Source organism: Panthera onca, chromosome D1 (assembly GCF_046562875.1).
Source record: "Panthera onca isolate mPanOnc1 chromosome D1, mPanOnc1 haplotype 2, whole genome shotgun sequence".
NCBI classification, from domain to species: domain Eukaryota; kingdom Metazoa; phylum Chordata; class Mammalia; order Carnivora; family Felidae; genus Panthera; species Panthera onca.
In genome coordinates, this window is record NC_138348.1 from 75,923,696 (window position 1) to 75,944,505 (window position 20,810).

The 20,810-nt window shown below is 45.5% G+C and overlaps 2 protein-coding genes across 2 annotated transcripts in view; both read left to right on the plus strand.

Moving 5' to 3' along the window:
* The window catches only part of HEPHL1 (hephaestin like 1), an 82,663-nt gene extending 76,853 nt beyond the window's left edge, over positions 1-5,810 (plus strand). Inside the window, exons 18-20 of the mRNA XM_060605331.3 lie at positions 1,738-1,900; positions 2,609-2,671; positions 2,768-5,810. Of these exons, the coding sequence (XP_060461314.2) occupies positions 1,738-1,900; positions 2,609-2,671; positions 2,768-2,970 (429 nt within the window). The 3' untranslated portion in view covers positions 2,971-5,810. The remainder of the gene's footprint in view (positions 1-1,737; positions 1,901-2,608; positions 2,672-2,767) is intronic.
* Positions 5,811-8,910: 3,100 nt separating this feature from the next.
* The window catches only part of PANX1 (pannexin 1), a 46,654-nt gene continuing 34,754 nt past the window's right edge, over positions 8,911-20,810 (plus strand). The window contains exon 1 of the mRNA XM_060605332.3: positions 8,911-9,568. Coding sequence (XP_060461315.2) covers positions 9,388-9,568 — 181 coding nt within the window. The 5' untranslated portion in view covers positions 8,911-9,387. The remainder of the gene's footprint in view (positions 9,569-20,810) is intronic.

The following is a 20,810-nucleotide window of genomic DNA, read 5'->3' on the forward strand; positions in this document are numbered from 1 at the left end:
TGGATTATTGCCTGAGTAATATCATAGGTTTTGGTGATAGTGTAAGTGGTATTGTCTTTATTTCAATTTTTAATTGTTCATTGCCAATATACAGAAATATAATTGATTTTTGTATAATCGACTTTGTATCCTGCAACTTTGCTAAACAGTTCTAGTAGCTTTTTTGTAGATTTGGGGGTGATGGTTTCCTGCATAAACAATCTTCTTTTCTGTGAATAGAGATGGTTTTATTTCTTTATTTTCCATTTGTATACTTTTTATTTCTTTTCTTCCTTTATTGTACTGGCTAGGACCTCTAGGATAATGTTGCATATGATTAGTGATGGGGGGAAAGGATTCGGTCATTCATCATTAAATATAAAGTTATCTGTAGGGGTTTTTTTTTGTCCAATAGATCCTATTAACAAGTGGAAGAAGTTTCCTTCTAATCTTAGTTTGCTGATGGTTTTTATCATGAACAGATGGTAAATTCTATCAAATGCTTTTTCTGCATCTATTGAGATGGTCACATTTTTCTTCTTTAGTCTGTGAATTATTTTCTTTAGTACATTGGTGATTTACATAGATTGATTTTCAAGTTTTTGAAACAGTTTTCAATCTCAGGATTGTCATAATGCATTATCCTTTTTATATATTGTTGGATTCAAGTTGCTAGTGTTTTTTTCTTAAAGGATTTTACATTTATTTTCATGAAGAATATTGGTTGTAGCTTTCTCTTCTAGTAAAGTATTTGTATGATTTGGGTATCAGGGTAATGCCGGCCTCATAAAATTAGTTAGAAGTGATCTATCCTCTTCTATTTTCTGGAAGAGTTTGTTTAGAATTGGTATTATTTCTGCCTTAAATGTTTGGTAGAATTTGCTAATGAAGTCATATGGACCTGGAATTTTAACTTGTTGGAAAGTCTTAATGTAATTTCAGTTTCTTTAACAGATAACCTGAATAGTGACGTGAGGCAGTTTTCATCTTAAGGAATTTGTTCATACCACCTAAGTTGTAGAATCACAGACAGTTATTCATAATATTCCTTTATTATCCTTTTTAATGTCTGTAAGGTCTTAGTGATGTCCCCCCTCTTTCATTCCTAGTATTTGTAATCTGTGGGCTTTTTTTTCTTGGTCTGTTTGTCTACGAGTTTGTATTCGTTTTTTATTCCTGTATAACAAATTACTCCAAAACTTAGTGGCCTAAAACAACAAACACTAACTCACAATTTTTGGGGTCAGAAATCTGGGAGTAGTTTCACTAGTTGGTTCTGATTCAGCATTGCTCATGAGGCTGCAATCAAGATGTCAGCTGGAGTTGCAGTCATCAGGTTTGACCAGGACTGGAGAACCCACTTCCAAATTCACTCACAGGGCTGTTGACTGAAGGTTTCAGTTCCTCACCACGTGGGTACGGCGCAGGAGCTGACTTCCCCCAGGCTGAGTGATCCAAGAGAAGGGAGCAAGAGAGAGGGTCTAAATAATTTTGGAGGTAGAATGCCATCACTTCTGGCGCACACAGCTGGTCTCACAGACCGACTCTCACACACCGTAGAAGCGGACTACAAAGGTTATGAATATCAGGACGGAGGGATCATTGGGGGCCATTGTGGAGAATGGTTACCACAAGGTTTATCACTCTTACTGACCTGTTCAAAGAACCAGCTTTTGCTTTCTTTGATTTACCTCTATTATTTTTCTATTCTCAATTTTATTGCCCTCTGCTCTTACCTTTATTACCTTCTTTCCACAGATAGATAAATCTTACCGAGAAGATGTGTATGATCTGTTTCCTGGGACATTCCAAACCATTGAGCTGTTTGCAGATCACCCAGGGACATGGCTGTTACACTGTCATGTGTCTGACCACATCCACGCTGGCATGGAAACAACTTACACGGTCCTTCGGAACATAGGTACTGTTTTCTGTCAGTGATGATGGGTGATAGCACCGGGCTTCCTGTACGCCCTGAAAATAGGGGGCACTAGACCCCCCAAGAGCTCAGAGTCAAGTAAGAGAAACAGACATATAAATAGTAACTATAAGGAGTGCCTGGGTGGTTCAGTCGGTTAAGCATCTGACTTCAGCTCAGGTCATGATCTCACAGATCGTGAGTTCCAGCCCCACCTCGGGCTCTGCACCGACAGCTCAGAGCCTGAAGCCTGCTGCCGATTCTGTGTCTCCTCTCTCTCTGCCCCTCCCCCGTTTGCACTCTGTCTGTCTGTCTGTCTCTCATATATAAATAAATACATAAATAGTAACTATAATAGAATGTGATACATGCCAAAATAGAGTACAGAGGACAGGTTCAGTGGCAGCAGTAGGAGGTAATGGTTTGTAGTTTGGGCGGGGGGGGGGGGGGGGGGGTGGTGAGCAAACATTCTAGAGGCTATAATGCTTCAGCTGGATCTTAATGGGTGGCCAGAAGCTTGAAAGGTAGATGGGGTAAGAACAGCATGTGCACCGGTGTGAAGTAGAAGAGGGAGAATTTCAGAAAGACTTGCGGATACAAATGGGATAAAATCCTCATTGGTACAATGAAATAACTCTTGAAATAACTCACGCCATGAAAAGAATCTACTTCCGTTGTTTATAAAACAATCACCTTGTCTTCTTTGTGCAGACAACAGGATCCCTTACTCCACCAAGTCTCCGTCTGGAGCAGCGTCCACAGTGCCCCCCAACGGTAATGATACCCTCCCCGAATCCTGCATGTGAATGGTCGGTGTTCCCTCCCTGGGCAAAGGCAGAGGACTGACGCCTCAACTCTTCTTGTTCACAGAAGAACCTGGCAAGGAGCAGCTCTATTTCTTTGGCAAGAATCTGGGTCCTAGGGGAGCCAAAGCAGCCTTGGTCATCCTCTTCATCATCGGCCTCCTCCTCCTGGCCTCCACAGTGGTTCTCTCCCTCAGTCTGCACTCTGCAAGGAGGCGGGCAGTGTACCAGGAAGTCCAGTCCTGCGCACTCCCCACGGATGCTCTGTGACCCAGCTGGCCTTCCTCAGCCGGGAAACTGGACAAGATATCGTTCATCGAGAAAGGTTTACATTATTCCTGGATCAGGCTCTGATCGTCCGGAACACAAAGCAATTTGCTTTTACTTATTTATTTTTTAATGGGCTGTGAATAATCCTCAGGTATGAAAAACAGAAAGGAGAATAGGTGTGACTGAGAAAACACACTCGGTCTGTTCTCTGAATGAATTTGCTGAAGTGGGGAAACCCTCTGAAAGGGATCTTTATTTTCCATTTCTCATAATTCTTAGATTAGACAGTGCTTCCTCAGCTAACCATCCCAAGTTTCCAGAAGGACGACCTTGGGAAAAGAGTCATAAGTCCTCAGACATCTAACGGGAGTAGCACTGATTTTTCAACACTGTTATGTAAGCCGCTTCTCTTAGTCGTTCCAGGGAAAATAACTTTCTGAGGAGTTCACGAAAATGTCTAACTCAGTGTCTGCTGATAGAATTTGATCAGATGAAGTTTTGGGGAGGCTTTTTGCCAGCTCTCCTGGCCTTTTCCACTTGAATATAAACAGCCTGTGCAGTTTGCCACAGAAGGCAAAGTTATCAGCATTTTAAAAAAATAATTGCTGCTGTTTTTATGCAAACCTATAGAGATACTTTAATGTTTACACCTCACTTACATGTTTTTACAATGTTTCCATTGTAACTTTTTTTTTTTCCAAAAATCATCTAGAGAATTTGTACTTATAGTTGAGAATGTGGAGGGCTGGAAGCTGTAAAATCACAGGCTAGGTTCTCCTGTGATGAGACAGAGACTCCCTAAAAGGTGAGTGAGAGATTCTACGAGGGAGGGAAACTTTGCAGAAGGCGAGTCTTGACTTGAGCTCTGAGTCTGATTTTTCATTCACCTAGCAGGATCTTCTGCATCTTCTAGGAAATAAAAACTGCCTCATCATGTGAAAAACACCAGAAAGAATTCATCAGTGCAGCTGACTGGTTGCGAGAAGAGATCTTAAAACATTCTTGATTCCATGCCTCTTAAAGACATAGCCCTTTGTGGGAGGAGAAAACGAAAGAAAGAAAAGAAAAGGCTAGAAAAAGAGAATACCAGTGGGAAGTTTTTAATCAGTAAATCAGCTTTGAAGATATGCATTACAGTTTTCAGAAAGGCTCAAATGTAAAATTAAAATATCAGCAGCTAAAGTCAACCCATTACAAGGCAATCCATACTCTCTGTATGCCTGCCTAAACATTAGGTTAAGATTGATAAAAGCAACTTTGCTTATGACTAGACTGAGACATTGCCCTTAGCTCAAGGTGCCCTGCGATGCCAATGTCAATGCCAGATGAGTGATATCAATATATCTGCTTTAGCAGATCATTTGGATGTCCAGGTGAACGAGCAGGACCTAAAAAAAATACTCTGGTGGCGGGATATTTCATATTTTCTCATCTTCATCTTGGTGAGGGGAAACGGGTAATTTGATAGAAGCTATAGTCTTGTATCAGACAGGATGCGAATGCTAGTAGTTGTTTGCTCGAATGTCATATCGAACAGCGTACCCAAAGGATTTTGAATTCCAGCCTGCTAACCACTGATAATGTGATTTTGTAGTGCGTGCTCTACAGTTTTCATCCGTGTGTAGGCTGTATACTTTCATAATCATAATTATGATACATGCCTTATTTATAACTCATCTAGACAACAAATTAGTTATTTTTTCCTTTTCTCTTAGTCTATTTTTTTAAATGAAAATGAAACCACAGAGTAGTTTGATCATACATACCATTTCTCTTTTTAATAAAGTTTCCCAGATTATAAGACGGCTATTTGCATTTTTTTTCACTAAATACTACCAATCCCTGGACTTGGCATAGGAGATTGGTTAAAAGAGAACTATCTCTTAGATTTAGCAATTATCTTAGTTATACATGCTAAAGGAAATGAAACAAAAATAACAATATATCTCCAGGAATAATAGGACTCCCCCCCCCAAAATTGTTACCTGAAATGTACCATACGGGGGTCCTTTGAGAAAATCAGTTACATTTAGATACATCTCCTCTTACAATGCAGACAATGCAGGACGTGTCCTTGCTCCTGGCAGGGCCCCTCTCTCACTTGGCTCTGGACCTCACCATTCTTACTTGCTCAAGGACTTCATTCCCTCAATATTTTGTTTTCTCTCTGAGAGGAAGTCGTCAACGGTACCCACCACTGAAAGTAGAAAACAGAGGGCTGTTGTCCTCAATTTCATAACCTAGTTTCTCTGTTCCCTCCGTAGCAGAACTTGCAACCTGTAACCACCTCACCTCCCGCTTTCCTCAACTTATTCCAGGGGCTTCCAATCCAGTGTGCCTTGCTCCCACATCCCAATATGCTGTTGTCAAAGCAACAACCATGATGCCATTTCCAGTGGCTTCTTCCCCATCTTTATTGCCCTCCACCTCTCCGCAACAGTCAGTCGACAGCTCCTTCCTTCTTAACACACTCTGGTCCCTTGGCTCTTCAACATGAACCCCCACCAGCCTTCCTTCTTCAATTGTTCTTCCTTCTCAGGCTCTTGCTAGTTCCTTCTCTCCCTTATAACTTAAGTGTTAGCATGCCTCAGGGCTGGACACTGGACCCTCTTCTCTCTTTTGCCCTCTAGGGTAGGCTGAATAATGTCCTCAAAGATTTTGTGTCCTAATCCCTGAACCTGTGTTGCCTTCTATGGCAAAAAGGACTTTGCAGGTATGAATAAGTTAAGGATTCTGAGACAGACTACCTAGATTGGCCATAAATAAAATCACGGTGTCCTTCTAAAAGGGAAGCAGAGGGCGATTTGACTATAGAAGAAGGCAACGTGACAACTGGAGCAGGACACTGTGCTGCTGGCATTGGAGACAGAGGAAGGGGCCACAAACCAACGAATGCTGCTCTAAAACCGGGGAAAGGCAAGGGAACAAATTCTCCTCCAGAGCCTCCAGAGGGATCTTGGCCCTGCTGGCACCTTTTGTTCCAGTGAGCATGATTCTGGATTTAAGAGCTCCAGAACTCTTAGAGACTAAATGTGAGCCATCAAGTTTGTGGCAATTTGTTATAGCCTTCTCCATACCTTATTTTATGAATCTTCATGAATCTGAGAACCATCTTTATGCTAGAAAATTAAAAATGTGTTTGGGCTGCAGGCCACAAATCCTGCTCAAGCAGGATCACTGCGGCAGTCTCCTAACCAGCCTCTCCACTGTCACTGTTGTCCCTTCCAACCGCTCCAACAGCTGCAGTGGTGTTCTTCCAGATCTGATCATGTCACTTCCCTGGGGAATACCCTTTGGTGTCTTTCCATTTCACTTTTAATTATATCCAAACTCCTTACCTTGGTCTAAGGCCCAGCCTGATTTGGCCCGTGCCCACCTCTCCAACTTCATCTCCAACTCTTCCCTGATCTTTTATCAGGTCTTGTGCCCTGCTAGTTCTTTCCTGCCTCAGGACCTTTGCACAGGTTGCTTTCTATGCCTGGAATACTCTTCCATTCCCCTCCCTCTCTTTCCTAGCTCATCTGTGAGCTCCCCTGACTGCCCTCTCTAAAGCAGATCTCTCCTCTTGTTATTTCCTATCTCCACTGTTTTCCACTGGAGCAGGGGTGGGGGCAGGGCAGGCGGGGAAGAAGATGTGTCATTCAATCCCAAAATGTACCTTACACTTAGAAACAAAGCAATGTCATCAAAACTAAGGAGAGTCTAAGAAACCGTCATAGCTAAGAGGAGCTAAGGAGACAAAGAAACATAATGTGGTATCCTAGATGGGATCCTACAACAGAAAAAGGATCCTAGGTAAACATTAAGGAGATATGAATAAATTAGATTTTCACTAATATTAACACGTCATACTAATATGTTCACGGGAGGGGGAAATGGACGCAGGAAGGAGTGGGGGTAGATGGGAACTCCCTGTACCATCTGTTCAATTTTTCTGTAAATCTAACACTATTCTACAAATTAAAGTCTATTTTTTTATTGAAAAGCAGTGTTACACACACTCGTGTGACACCTTAAACAGTAAATTGATAAATGGTTAAACGAATACTGTTAAATTGTAATTGTGATTATCATTAGAAAGGAAAAATAGGGGTGCCTCGGTAGCTCAGTCGGTTAAGCGTCCGACTTCGGCTCAGGTCATGATCTCGTGGTTCGTGAGTTTGAGCTCTGCCTTGGGCTGTGTGCTGACTGCTTGCAGCCTGGAGCCTGCTTTGGATTCTGTGTCTCCCTCTCTCTCTCTGCCCCTCCCTTACTCGTGCTCTTTCTCTCAAAAATAAATAAAACATTTAAAACAAAGAAGGAAAAATAGAGGGCACAAATAACAGAATATTCCCATAGCATCCATCAATCGCCAGGCACTGTTCTTGGCACTTTACATGTGTTAACGCATTTGATTCTTAGCACAATCCAAAGAGGCGTAACACTTTACAGATGAGAAAACGGAGGCACAGGAGGATGGGCTGACTCTCCAAGGCCCGCAGCTAGCTACCAGTAGTGCCAGCATAACAAGAATATACAACAAAGGGCCTAATTCAGTTTAATTTACTCAGGGAAGACTTTCCTAAGGCAATGACATCCAGCTGAGGTGAGGAGGGTGCATAAGGCCAAGCAAAGAGGCTACAATGGCGGTGTCTGGGGCAGGGAAAGGCTTGGAGGAGGCCAGGGGCTTGGCCAATTTGGAAGACTTTAGGGGAAAGTGTGAAGTTTGGGGAGGCAGGCAATGGCCACGCTAAGAAACAGGGATTTTATCCTAAACCCATTGTACACTTTAAGCGCGGGGGGTGGGGGGGACGTGATCAGATTGGGTCTTTTAAAAGTTCCCTCTGGCAGCTGTGGGAGCAAAGTGGCTCCCACACCTAGGGGATATACTCCTGTATGTGGTAAGGAGATAGGGTGGTGGCCTGGATTCCAGTGTTGGAAATGCAGGTGCAGAAAAACCATCAGATTTTCTATATTTAGGAGAGAAGCGCCCAGTGAATTCGGAAATTGGTTATGGCAGCTGGAGAAATGGAAACGTGAGAGGTGGTGCTCGAGGTTTCTGGCTCGGTGGTAGGGGTGGATGGTGGGGCATTCCGCCAGATGGGGAAGACGGGAGTTCCGGTTGAGAGGAAGGGGGGTGGGCTGCAGTCCTGGCCGTGAGGAGTCTGAGGTCCTGTGAGCCATCCAAGGGCAGAGTTGCGCAAACTGTTGGATGAGCGCTCAGAGGACAGTCCAGGGTGGAGATCTGCTGGAGGGACCTGAGGGCACACGGAGGAGGCCTGCACGGACCTGCCCAGGAACAAAGGGCAGAGAAGGCAGCCCAGGCTAGCCCAGCCCAGCCCGAGGAGCCCTCTCGCTTAAAGGTCCTGTCAGCTCCTAATGTTGCCCGCTAGAGCATCTCCTCGTGTCTACCTCTGCTCCTGCTGACTTCCCGTAAGCGGTTCGGGAGCAGCCGTCCCCAGCCCCACACCCGTTCATTTGCGGACAACCCGAAGCTGGCTCCCATCCCGAGGCTGTGACTGGGAAGGCTGGAGGCAAAGCGCGGACCGGGCAGCAATAAGGGAAGCGGGAGGCTCCGGCTCACCACGGACCTCGCGCCTCCCCTCGCGCCCAGCCCCTGGAAGGGTCCAGAGTCCCCTCTTCTCCACACCTCTTATGGAAGCCGTTGCTCTTTGAAGCCTTTGCGGCTCCTTTTAACCCGATTCCACCGTGTAGGAGTGTTGCGAGTGGGGCGTCAAGGGGGACCATCCTGTCTCCAGGGTGAGGGGTCGCTTTCAGAAATGATTTCAAAACTCCCGGTCCGGGAAGAGGGGAAGGACGAGGCCGAGAGGGGCCGAGCATTTCCCGAGGTCCCGCCCCGGGGGAAGACCCCTCGGCAGAGGTGCGTCCCGGGGACGCGCGCAGGCTGCCCGCGTCACCGCGGTTTCCGGCAACTCCACGCCCCCGGCATCTCTGGCTCCCCGGTAGTTCCGGAAGAGCGCGGCGCAGCGAGCGAGCGAGCGAGCGAGCGCGCTAGCCGGCCCTGGGCGGCTTCTGCCTCCGGAGCGGGGCGGAGGGGTCGCGGGAAGGAGGAGAGAGGTTCTCGCGCCTGCGGAGGCGGGGCGGCGCGGAGCCCAGGAGGCGCGCGCATCCCGGGGGCCTGCGCGGGCCGAGCGCTCGGGGGCGGGCCTGCGCCCGAGCGAGCGCGAGAGCTCCTGCGCCCGGGCGCACGGCGCGAGCTGCGGCGGCGGCGCTGTGGCTCGCTGGGAGCCGGGCGCCTGCAGACACAAAGGCTGGTGGGTTGTATGAGCAACCGGGGAGCCGGCAAAGGGAAAGCGAAAGCCGGGGGCGCGGCAGGTGACGGTGAAGGCGCCGCGCAGTCCTCCGAACCCTCCAGACGTCGGCGGTACCGGCGCCTGCACTCCTGCGCCAGTGGGGCCGAACCCGCGTGCCTCAGCCATGGCTATCGCCCACCTGGCCACCGAGTACGTGTTCTCGGACTTCTTGCTGAAGGAGCCCTCGGAGCCCAAGTTCAAGGGGCTGCGGCTGGAGCTGGCAGTGGATAAAATGGTCACGTGCATCGCGGTGGGGCTGCCCCTGCTGCTCATTTCGCTGGCCTTCGCGCAGGAAATCTCGATCGGTAAGGCCAGAGGGGCGGGGAGGGGCGGGTCGGCCTGGCCGGCGCTCTCCGAGGTGCCGGGGTCTGGCGGAAAGTGATTTTACTGCGCGCCCCTGGCAGTCCTGGAGGCTGCGATGGATTGAACGTTGGGAAGAAAGGTAGCCCCAGTTTTATTCTTTATCCACGTGGTTCATTTATACCCCTGTGGATCCTGCTTGCATCCCTACTGCTCAGTTCTTCTCTCTGCTCCCCACTGATCCCGACAGCGGCTTAGTGTTCATGTCCCACACTTAGGACCGGTGCCCTTGCCATCAGATTTGTCGAACGGCCTCCTGTCTCCTTCCCGTACCCCTACATTTGTGCAGTTACCTAAAATTTTGTAGCAGAGAAGTTCCTGAGTGGCTGGATAGAGGATAAGTACTCCATGAAAAGTGTGTGCGCTCTTCATTACCTGACATTTAGTTGATCCTTACAGAGACTTTGGCTTTACAGGGTTGTTGTGAATCATGGGAGAGAACTGCACTTGGCAGATGTCAGAAGGATACCAGAATTCTTCATGGTTTGGGCAGGATTACATGGCCAATAAGAGTCTGGTCTTCCTCAGATGTTCTGACTTAACACCATCAAAAAAGATGCTTATGAGTCAACAGGAAGTCAGTGTATGACAGCTAGAGACTGTTCAGTGAGGGAGAAGAGACACCCGTGGGACTGGGCCTTGGGGAAAGCTTATGTGAGAAATTGTGCTGGTCCTGAGCTCTGGGGCATGGGTGGGAATTGAATAAGCAGAGGTGAGACCTTTGCCAAGATTATGAGATCGCAGAGAATGTTGCATGTTCCTGGAAGGAGAGAGGCAGGAAGGTTAGTCACAGTTCTTGGGATATGAGCATGAATATGGGTCCAGGTCAGTTAGAACAGAAGAGTACAGACTTGATGGTTTCAAAAGTGCAAAGTTACTGTTTGAGCAGAGGATGGACCCATTGAAAACAGTCCTTAATAAGCCTGATGGTAACATGTAGGGTCTGTGAAGGGAGTTGGAGCTAGGGAGGCCGGATGCCAGAAGCTGGGGCATTGTTTGAGGTCTTGCGCTTGGGTGGGGGCCAGGACTTGAAGGGAAAGGATGGGAAGGGTGACTTAAAAGAGATCAAGGAGCAGTAAGTGGCACTTGGGTACCTAGTTTTTAATGGGCCATGAAGGGAAGAGACTGACCAGAGTTGTTGTAAAGGCTGCAGGCCCGAGTGATTGGAAATGGTGGTTGATTAGGAAAAGGTTGTGGTGAGCTTGACTTTGTGATCTACAGCACTAAGTCGTTAAACTTGGCAGGAAATTGCCAAATTCATTGTGGAAAATAAGTGTTCACCTTGTCTTTGGGCAGGCATAGTCATGGGGTATCCTTCCACCTTCCAAATGGCCAGGAGTTGGGGAGTTCCAATAGAAAGGAAAACCAGCAAGTAGCTTGGGTCCTGGAGATAATCTCTCCCTTCAGCAGGTGTTCCTTGAGTACCAGCTGTGGGCTGGACCAAGGACCCAGGAGTAAAGGATGCATGGTCCCTGTCATAGAGAAGCAACAGTCTTGGGCATCTATCTGATGCCAGGAGGGAGGAGTTGGTTACTCTCTGTGATCAAACTTAATGTCTACCCTGCATATTAGAGGGATTCTGAAGGCAGCTGCACTGGAAGCACTCTCGACACATCCAAGTCGATGGGCTGCCTGAGAGGCATTTGGTTGGCATTGGAAGTGGGCTTACCCAGCAGGAGCCTGACCTATGCTATGTGCACAGCACTGCTGTGTGCTGAGTGGGACATGAAAGGACTTTGAGGCATGGTCTTCTTCCCGTCCGCCTGGGCACTAGAACAAGAGTTTACCGTCCGCCTGGGCGCTAGAACAGACATGCTGACAGGTGCCATTCAGCAGCGTGTGACTCAGTGACAGGACAGTGTCGCGCTCCGAGCACCAAGCAGGTGAAGGCTGGCAGGGACTGGGGTGAAGCTGTGGAGAGACCCCCATTCTTCTCAAGGGCTTCAGGACTTCCAGGGAGAGGACAGGCATGTGGGATGAAGCCAGCAGGACTAGGGAAGACCTGTCAGTACTCATAGATGAAGCCAGAAAGAAAGACATTAGATAGGAGAAGAGAGGTAACATAAATTAATGCATGGAGTTGGTATAGCGGGGTCATGTCAGGCAGCATTGATTTTTGGGTAATGTTGGCTTTTGTGTAAAAGCAAAAACAAGCAGAGCAATTAAGGAGAACAATAACAAAGAAAGAGAGTAGTAATTTAACATGTTTATTTATTTTTTACTGTTGAGAGAAAGCGAGCGCATGGGCAGGGGAGGGGCAGAGGGAGACGGAGAGAGAGAATCCCAAGCAGGCTCTGCTCTGTCCCACAAGCCATGAAGTCATGACCTGAGCCAAAACCGAGTCAGATGCTCAAGTGACTAAGCCACCCATTCTCTCAAAGAATGAATAAATAAACTTAAAAAAAATTTTTTTTAATCCTCTTTTTTTTTTTTAACATTTTATTTATTTTTGAGAGACAGAGACAGAGCGTGAGTGGGGGAGGGGCAGAGAGAGAGAGAGAGACACAGAATCCAAAGCAGGCCCCAGGCTCTGAGCTAACAGCACAGAGCCTGACACGGGGCTCGAACCCACAAACCCCAAGATCATGACCTGAGCCGAAGTCGGACACTTAACCGACTGAGCCACCCAGGTGCCCCCCCAAAATCCTCTTAAGCATAAAATAAATTTTATTTTCCAGTTTCTGAAAACTAAATTTTCCATTAACTGATTTCTACAAAACAGGATGCAGATTGTAACTGGGTGACAATTTTTACTTTAAGAAAACATTTTTACTTTAAAGAAAAGATTCTAATAAATCTGAAAATTTGCACAGACTTTTTAGAATTAAAAAAGTGTATGCATATGGAAGCAGAGTGTTGAGGACTGGAGAATGTCCTCGTGATAAACCATATTAGGCTTTGTATTAAAGGCTTCTCCTTAGTCTTTGGCCCATTTTCTCACTAGTTCAGCCCACCGGGCTCCTCTCAGAAAAAAAGGGACAGACCTTGCCCAGGCCACAGGGACCCACCGGTGGGGCAGTGAACGACCTTTATTTAGGCCCTGCTGGGTGCCGGCACAAGGGCTGCAGACAGAGTCCCCTCCACAGAGATTTTGGCCCCTTCACTTCCCATGGGCCCTGATGAGGGGCTGCTTGCAGGGATGAGGATTGCTGCAGGGGTGGGGAGCAACAAGGGACTCCACCTTGCTATTTGCCCACAAGGTGTGGGTCATCATAGAAGCGATGAGGTGCAGCCGAGCAGAGAGGGGCTGGTGCCCATGGTCAAGGTAAAGGGAACTCCGGTAGCGCCTGTAGCGGCCTGAGGCTGGGACTGCTTACTGATCCTGACTGCCCCGTGATGGAGAGAAGTACAAGCAGAAACATTCTGGAAGGAGTTGCTAGGGGACTTCTTAACCCCTGAGTTGTGGTTGGGAGCATTTTGAAGGCTTTTGGATAGTGAGCCACTGACTGTTGAACTGATGTAAGAATTAGATAACTCCTGGTCTGGTTGGGCCCGATGCTTCTACTCCGCTCTCCTGAAACACTCCAGGCCCTGCTCCCCAGAGGGTAAGTTGGGCATGGAGAAGAACAACCACTCAATTTTACATCACCTGGCGCGCAGCAGAAGACGGTCTAAATGTAATTGTGACCGGACTGGGACGATCACGTGGTGGGAGCCCGTCAAGGCAGAACGGACGCTCTGTTTGACCAGCCCTCACTTTTTCTCTCTCCGAGTCTGGCGTTATGTCTTGTACGCCACAGGCGCTCAGTCAAAATGTGGTGAAGGAAATGCTGGAGCACGTTCAGGATGCTCTGGGGTCCTCTCTTGGACTGCAGCTGGGCTGAGGGGGAGCAGGGGCATTCTGGGAAAGGGGAAGGATGGAAGAAGGGAAGCCAGGTTCACATACCAAGGTCAGGCCAGAGGTTGCAGTTGGCAGGTCCTACCCGGTGCCTGGAATTCACCAGCTAGAAGCGTGGGGTCCCTAGTATGGAGAGGGAGATTCCCAGTCGCCGGGATTCCCAGGTCTTTTAAAAATCCAAGTCATGCCTTGTCATGGTTTCCTTCCTGACGTCTGCCCCGGATAATAGCATTGACGGATGTGGGTTATCAAGAGACAGAGCCAAGTTGCCTCACTTGACTTAGAAGTCTAGGTTATATTCCAGGTGCCTCCAGTTCCCTTCTGCAGTGTTCTGGGGCAGGGAGGGAGCTGTGTTTGTAATGTTGAAGGGCTCTACCTCTACTGTGTAGGGCAGATGAATGTCATTCCCTGTGGCTCAGAGAACACACACGTCACCAGTGTGGAAGCTGCAGGGAGACAAAGTTCTGGGCCACAGAAGGCCCCTCATTCTTTTTTTTTTTTTTTTTTTTTTTCTTTCATTTTCTTAATATAATGTATTGTCAAGTTGGCTAACATACAGAGTATACGGTGTGCTCTTGGTTTTGGGGGTAGATTCCCATGATTCTTTGCTCACATACAACACCCAGTGCTCCTCCCAACAAGTGCCCTCCTCAGTGCCTAACACACCTGTTTTCAGAGAGAGTTTAGGAAACATGTGGGTGACAACTCTGTGTAGAATACAAACGTAAGTAGACTACATGGCCTTTAAGCTCAGATTCTGAGTATGTATCCAAACTATTGAAGAAAAGTGCTACCTTTCAACGTGAATGGGATTATGTTCTTGGAAGTCTTTTGACAGGGTCTGCGGTGCCCTTGGCTTAGGGCTGTTCAGGGCGTGATGCTGAGATACTCCTCCTCAGGGACCGCTCTGATTCTCTGGTGCCGTAATCTGGCACGTTAGGCAGCCCTGGGAGAGGAGAGCTCCCGTCTGCTGCCAGGATATGCTGCTTGCCCTGAGCCCGGCTGGCTGGAGCACATGAGCCGCGGGGACAGCCAGCAGGCCCTTGGGAAGGGGTGTTTTGTCTGCTCTTCCCTCCCTGCTGCCCTCCCAGTGAACACCCACGGTTCTGGACAAAGGGGTTTGGTCTCTCCGGGCTGGCTCCACTCTGTGGCTGTTTCTACAGGGCACTGCTTCCAGTAAGCAGTGGGGAGGCTGCCAACGAGTACAAATTTTTCAGGGTGAATTTTGTCTTAACTGTTGTATTTTTATTGTACGAATAGTACCTAAATACATTGTCACGGTAAATAATGCGTAAACCTCCTCCATCATGTGCCGGAGGTAATCGCCACGGACACCTGGTACAGCCATAAAGCGCTTTCTCTCATTAGTACAACAGGTGTATGCATTCTTTTGAAAACAAATTGAGTCATGTGTAGTGGTTTGCTTTTCCCCACATAGTATGTTTTGGAGAGCATTCCATGTTAGTACATAGGCATTGCCTTACTATTAGTCTTTAACTCAAGTGTAGTTAACTTACAGTGTTAATATTCGTCTCACGTATACACTGTAATTACTCACCTCTTCCATATGTTACTCAGTGCTCATCACGACAAGTGTCCCCTTTTCCTCTTTACCTGTTTCACCCATTTCCCCCTCTTGAAACCATCAGTTTGTTGTCTGTATTTAAGAGTGTACTTTGGGGTACCCAGGTGGCTCAGTTGGTTAAGCATCTGGCTCTTGATTTCAGCTCAGGTCATGATCTCGTGGTTTATGGGATCAAGTCCTGTATCCTGCTCCTTGCTGACAGCATGGAGCCTGGTTGGGATTCTCTTCTCTCTAACCCTCCCCTGCTTGTGCAAGCACTCTCTCTCAAAATAAATAAATAAACATTTTTTAAAAGTATATTTGTCTCTTTTTTTTCTTTATTTCTTAACTTCTACATATGAATGAAATCATAGGGTATTTGTCTTTGCCTCCATCCATGTTCTTACAGAACATAGTATATCCTTATCATAATTCATCTGAGCACTCTCTGAATGATGCACATCTAGGTTCTTTCCAAATTTCTTCTATTAAATTTTTTTTATGTTTATTTGTTTTTGACAGAGAGACAGAACATGAGTGGGGGGTGGGGAGGTGGGGGGAGAGAGGGAGACACAGAATCTGAAACAGGCTCCAGGCTCTGAGCTGTCAGCACAGAGCCCGACACGGGGCTTGAACTCACAGACCACGAGATCATGACCTGAGCCGAAGTCAGACGCTCAACCGACTGAGCCACTCAGCCACCCCGAAATTTCTTCTATTAATTAAATACAAGGTTTGTTTGTATATAAGTCTTTGTAAATACGCCCCTCCTCTCTACATTGAAAGAAGAAACCAGTATCAATTTCCAGGATGAAATCATTTTCCAGGATAGTTGTGCATTCCTGTGTTCTTACTGCAAGTACAAAACAAACAAGAGCCTCCACCACTACCTCCCTCTAAATGTGAGTCTATCAGAAGATTGGAAGAGGCATTTTGATGTGCTTCCAGCTTTAAGAAAGAAATAGCCTGTTTCAGGAGTAAAATTATAATAGTCAGTGGGCTTCCTGATGTGTTCTCATAGCATCTATAAGTTTCCTTCCTAGCACTTAACCACAAGTTACAGTTAGGTAATTTGTGTAAGTATTTGTTAAATACTGTCTCCCCCTAAGACTGTAAGTTCACTGAGGGCAGGAACCACCTGTCCTCTCTGGTTGACTGCTCCATCCATAGCCTCCAACATAAAACTTGATACATAGCAGGCGTTTAACAGAGTGTGTGAAGGAATAGAATGAGCAGGGATGTCAGAAGGATTGAATCTCTGTAAAAATGGAATTTTATGTATCTTGGAAGAGTTAGTGTTAAAAAATTGTCATAAAAATATTTGAATACTCTGTATATTATCATTGGAACTGACTAGAATAACAATAGTAGAGCAAGGAATTGAACTGAGAGATGAAAAGCAAACATTTAGTAACGATGAGATTGGTTTTTAAAACAACTAGAACTTGCCCAGGCAGCATTTGTTCTGTTTTATTCTTTTTATTTATTTATTTATTTTTTGAGTATCGTTGATACACAATGTTACATTAGTTTCAGGTGTACAAGCTAGTGATTCAACATCTCTCTGTGTTACGTTATGCTCACCTCAAGTGTAACTCCCATCTGTCACCATACAGTGCTATCACAGTATCGCTGACTATATTGCATATGCTGTGCCTTCTCTTCCCATGACTTACTCATTCCATAAGTGGTACCCCTATCTCCCACTCCCCTTCACCAATTGGCCAGTCCCCCCATGCCCCCTTCTCTCTGGCAACCATCAGTTTGTTTTACATATTTGTAGGCATGGTTCTGCTTTTCATGTATTTGTTTTCACTTATTCATTTGTTTTGTTTATTAGATTCTGCACCTGAGTGAAATCATATGGTATTTGTCTTTCTCGGTCCGACTTATTTCACTTGGCATAATACCCTCTAGTTCCATCTATGGATTGTCATAAATGGCAAGATCTCATCCTTTTTTGTGGCTGCATAATATTCTGTGTGTGTGTGTGTATGTATGTACATTTTTATACATTCATCTATTAATGTATACTTAGGTTGCTTCCATATTTTAGCTATTATAAATCATGCTGTGATAAACATAAGGTGCCTTTATCTTTTCAAATTAGTGTTTTTGTTTTCTTTGGGTAAATACCCAGTAGTGGAATTATTGAATCATATGGTATTTCTATTTTTGGTTTTTTGAAGAACCTCCTAGTGTTTTCCACAGTGGCTATATCATTTTTACAGTGGGAAAAAGACAGTGTCTTCAATAAATGATGCTGGGAAAACTGGACAGCTACATGCAAAAGAATGAAACTAGCCCACTTTCTAATACCATACACAAAAATAAGCTCAAATTGGATTAAAGACCTAAATGTGAGACCTGAAGCCATAAAAAACCTTGAAGAGAACATAAGTAGTGATTTTTTTGACGTCAGCCATAGCAACATTTTTCTAGACAGGCCTCCTAAGGCAAGGGAAATGAAAGCAAAAATCAACTGTTGGGATTACATCAGAGTAAAAAGCTTCTGCACAGCCAAGGAAACCACCAACAAAACAAAAGGCAGCCTACTGAGTTGGAGAAGATGGTTGCAAATGATATATCCAATAAGGGGTTATACTACCAAAAATACATAAAGAACTCATACAACTCAACACCAAAACAAAACAAAAAGACCAGTCTGATTAAAAATAGGCAGAAGGCATGAACATTTTTCCAAAGAAAGATGTACAGACATCCAACAGACACATGAAAAGATGCCCAACATCACTCATCAGGGAAATGCAAATCAAAACTACAATGAGCACCTCACACCGGTCAGAATGGCTAAAATAAAAAAAATAAAAATAAAAATAAAAAAAACAAACATGAAAGAACAAGTTGGTGAGGATGCAGAGAAAAAGGAACCCTCATCTGCTTTTGGTGGGAAGGCCTTCTTTCTGTTTCTGTTTCAGTGCACAATGTTCCCTGACTTGAAGAGTCCCAGTAAATTAGATCCATATTTGATTATTTACTCCTCCCTTTCTGTGTCTCCCCATTCCTACCCCAAGAAGAAAAAGGAAGGAAAGAAAATGAAACTTGAGGTGGGGAAGTCTATTCTTTCGAAATAGATGGAACTCCCATCCCTAGCAAAAACTGAAAATACATCTTGGACCTTTGGCAGATTCCAAGTTTGGATCGGCAGCATCCTTTTTAAAAACCATGCAAACACCACCTTTCTGCTGCAGATTGCTCCCTTGGATTGCTTTTGTCTCAAACCCCTAACTGAGGCAGTGAGTTTGGTCCAGAGTGGAGAAGGGTAGGCAGTTTGAGGCCCATGCCCACTGGGCCCTGGCTGAGTGAGGAGGGCAGCGTGGGGACATAGGTGGCCAGGGGTGGGGGAGGAGGGACCTACAGAGAACCCATGTGCTACCGAGGCAAGCCTGGCTCTGTGTGGGATACAACGGGCGTGTTGGGAAAGGGGTTTTCATTCTTCTGTATTTTTTATTCATCCTCTCTAAAGCTCGTACTCCTTTATATATGTGTGTGTGTCTGATTGTAAAGATAGGGCTTACTGTAGAAAATACGGGAAGTGCAGAAGAGAAACTGGTAGTAATTCTACCACCAGTGTTAGCCACTGTTACATCTTGGTGTATTTTATGCCTTGGCTTTTTATATATACATAGCTGACAGCTTCTACTTAAAAAAAAAACAATCAAACACTAATTCAGAGCCATTTTGCCATATTCTTTTTTTTTTTTTTAAGTTTATTTATTTTGAGAGAGACCGAACACTTAAGCATGGGAGGGGCAGAGAAAGGGAGAGAGAGAATCCCAAGCAGGCTCTGCACTGTCAGCACAGAGCCCAAGACGGGGCTCAAATCCATGAACTGTGAGATCAAGACCTGAGCCGGAGTTAAGAGCTAGACACTTAACCACCTGAGCCACCCAGGTGCCCCATTTTGCCATATTCTTAAACTTGATGTTTGGTGGCTACCAAACTGGATGTTGAATAGGAATATCAAAATTTAACCCTTGCACAACATTTTTGCTAATATAAATAGCATTGTGCAGAATACACCTGAACACAAACCTCTTCACTATAAAGATTTCAGTATTTCAACAAATTGTGTACGTCTCATTATGAGGCCAAAGTGTGTGCAGACAGTTTCAGGACTGGTTGGCATGGCAGCTTGCCCTCCGGAAGGATGGTCCCTGCCGCTTCCACCAGCAGTGAGGAGAGTACCCTCCTCATCGCCGCCAGCAGCATGTAGCGATGGTCCCTGACAGTTTAGTAGATGGATACAAGTACACCATTGTTTTAGGTCACATTTATTCAATTACTGTGTTGAACATTTTTCCATAGGTATTTTTACCATTTGTATAGTTCTGTGACTCGTTCTTGTCTTTTGCTTATCTTTCAGAGGGGATGTTGGTTTCTTCTTTTTTTTTTTTTTAACTTTTTTGAGGTTTATTTATTTTGAGAGAGAGAGCACATGTGCATGCTGGAGCAAGGGAGGTGTAGAGAGGGAGACAGAGGATCCCAAGCAGGCTCAGTGCAGAGCCTGACTCGGGGCTCAATCCCACAAACTGTGAGATCATGACCTGAGCCGAAATCAAGAGTCAGACATTTAACTGAAGGAGCCATGCAGGTGCCCCAGGATGTTGAGGTCTCAATGGATTTTATGAACTCTATGGGTAACATAGTTTCAGATATTTTTTGGCTCTCTTTTTTTGCAGGTATCTTCCTTTCAGTTGTCTGTGACCTTTGAATTGTGGCTGTGGTTCATTTTGATGAGCAGCAGTTGTTTTAAGTTGTCAAACTGCCCATTTTTTTAATTTCTTTAATTCTGTAATGATGAGATTGATATAGCTCCTCCTTACAGCACTTAAATAACCATCTCCTTTTTCTTCATTATCTTCAGTGATCTTATTTATTAACCTTTACCCCTTCAGTCTGTTTTGTTCTTTTGATGGTGGAAGTCAAGATTGTAGCTAATTCCCCCCTTTATTCCCCCATGTCATTTATTGAGGAACCTATTCTTTACTCATCAATCTATGGTGGTTTTCTTACTACAAACTCTTATGTAAGTGAGCCTGTTTTCAGGCTATGTGTATCGTCCCTCTGGTCTATTCTTGTAAAACACCAGACCTTTCTGTTATTGCTTTCCTACTGGCTTGTTTCTAGGTGCAAGGAGATACGTGTGTCAATTAAGTAACTGCAATCATGGAATATTAGAATCATGAGCTAAGAAACCAGTGCAAAGCTCAGCAGTTGAAGCAACAGACTTGCCTAGGGCAGATCGTTGCATCTTTAGGAGAAAAATTCTTCACACCGTATTAAATATTTAAAATGTTATTGGATTACAGGAAGAGGATCATTATCAGCTGGTCCTTATTGGGAACTTGTCAGGTTATCTCAACTATTGGACATTTTGTTTTGATAGTTGCAAGAACCAGTCTATTGCTACATTTTGGGGTGTCATCAAGGTTACTTTCCATATTTTGATCACTGCTATTCCTCTGTCTTTGGGAAACAGATTATGAATGGGCTTTGAGAAGAATTACGATTTCCAAGTTGGTTTGGAAAGTGGTGAATATTCCAGGAGGAAGTATGAATAAGCTGTACATGACCTCAGTGCTTCAGCTGATGAGACAGGCTGTGGGCATGAGGCTGTCCTGAGATGCTCCCTGCCCCAGTGCCAGTAGGTCTCACCACCTGCTGCTGATAGGATAGTGGAGGGAGTTTCCCAGATTTCCCAAATTCGAATTTGCCACGTCTGTAAGTATGTGTGTTTGTGTGTGTCTATGTTAAAGTTCAG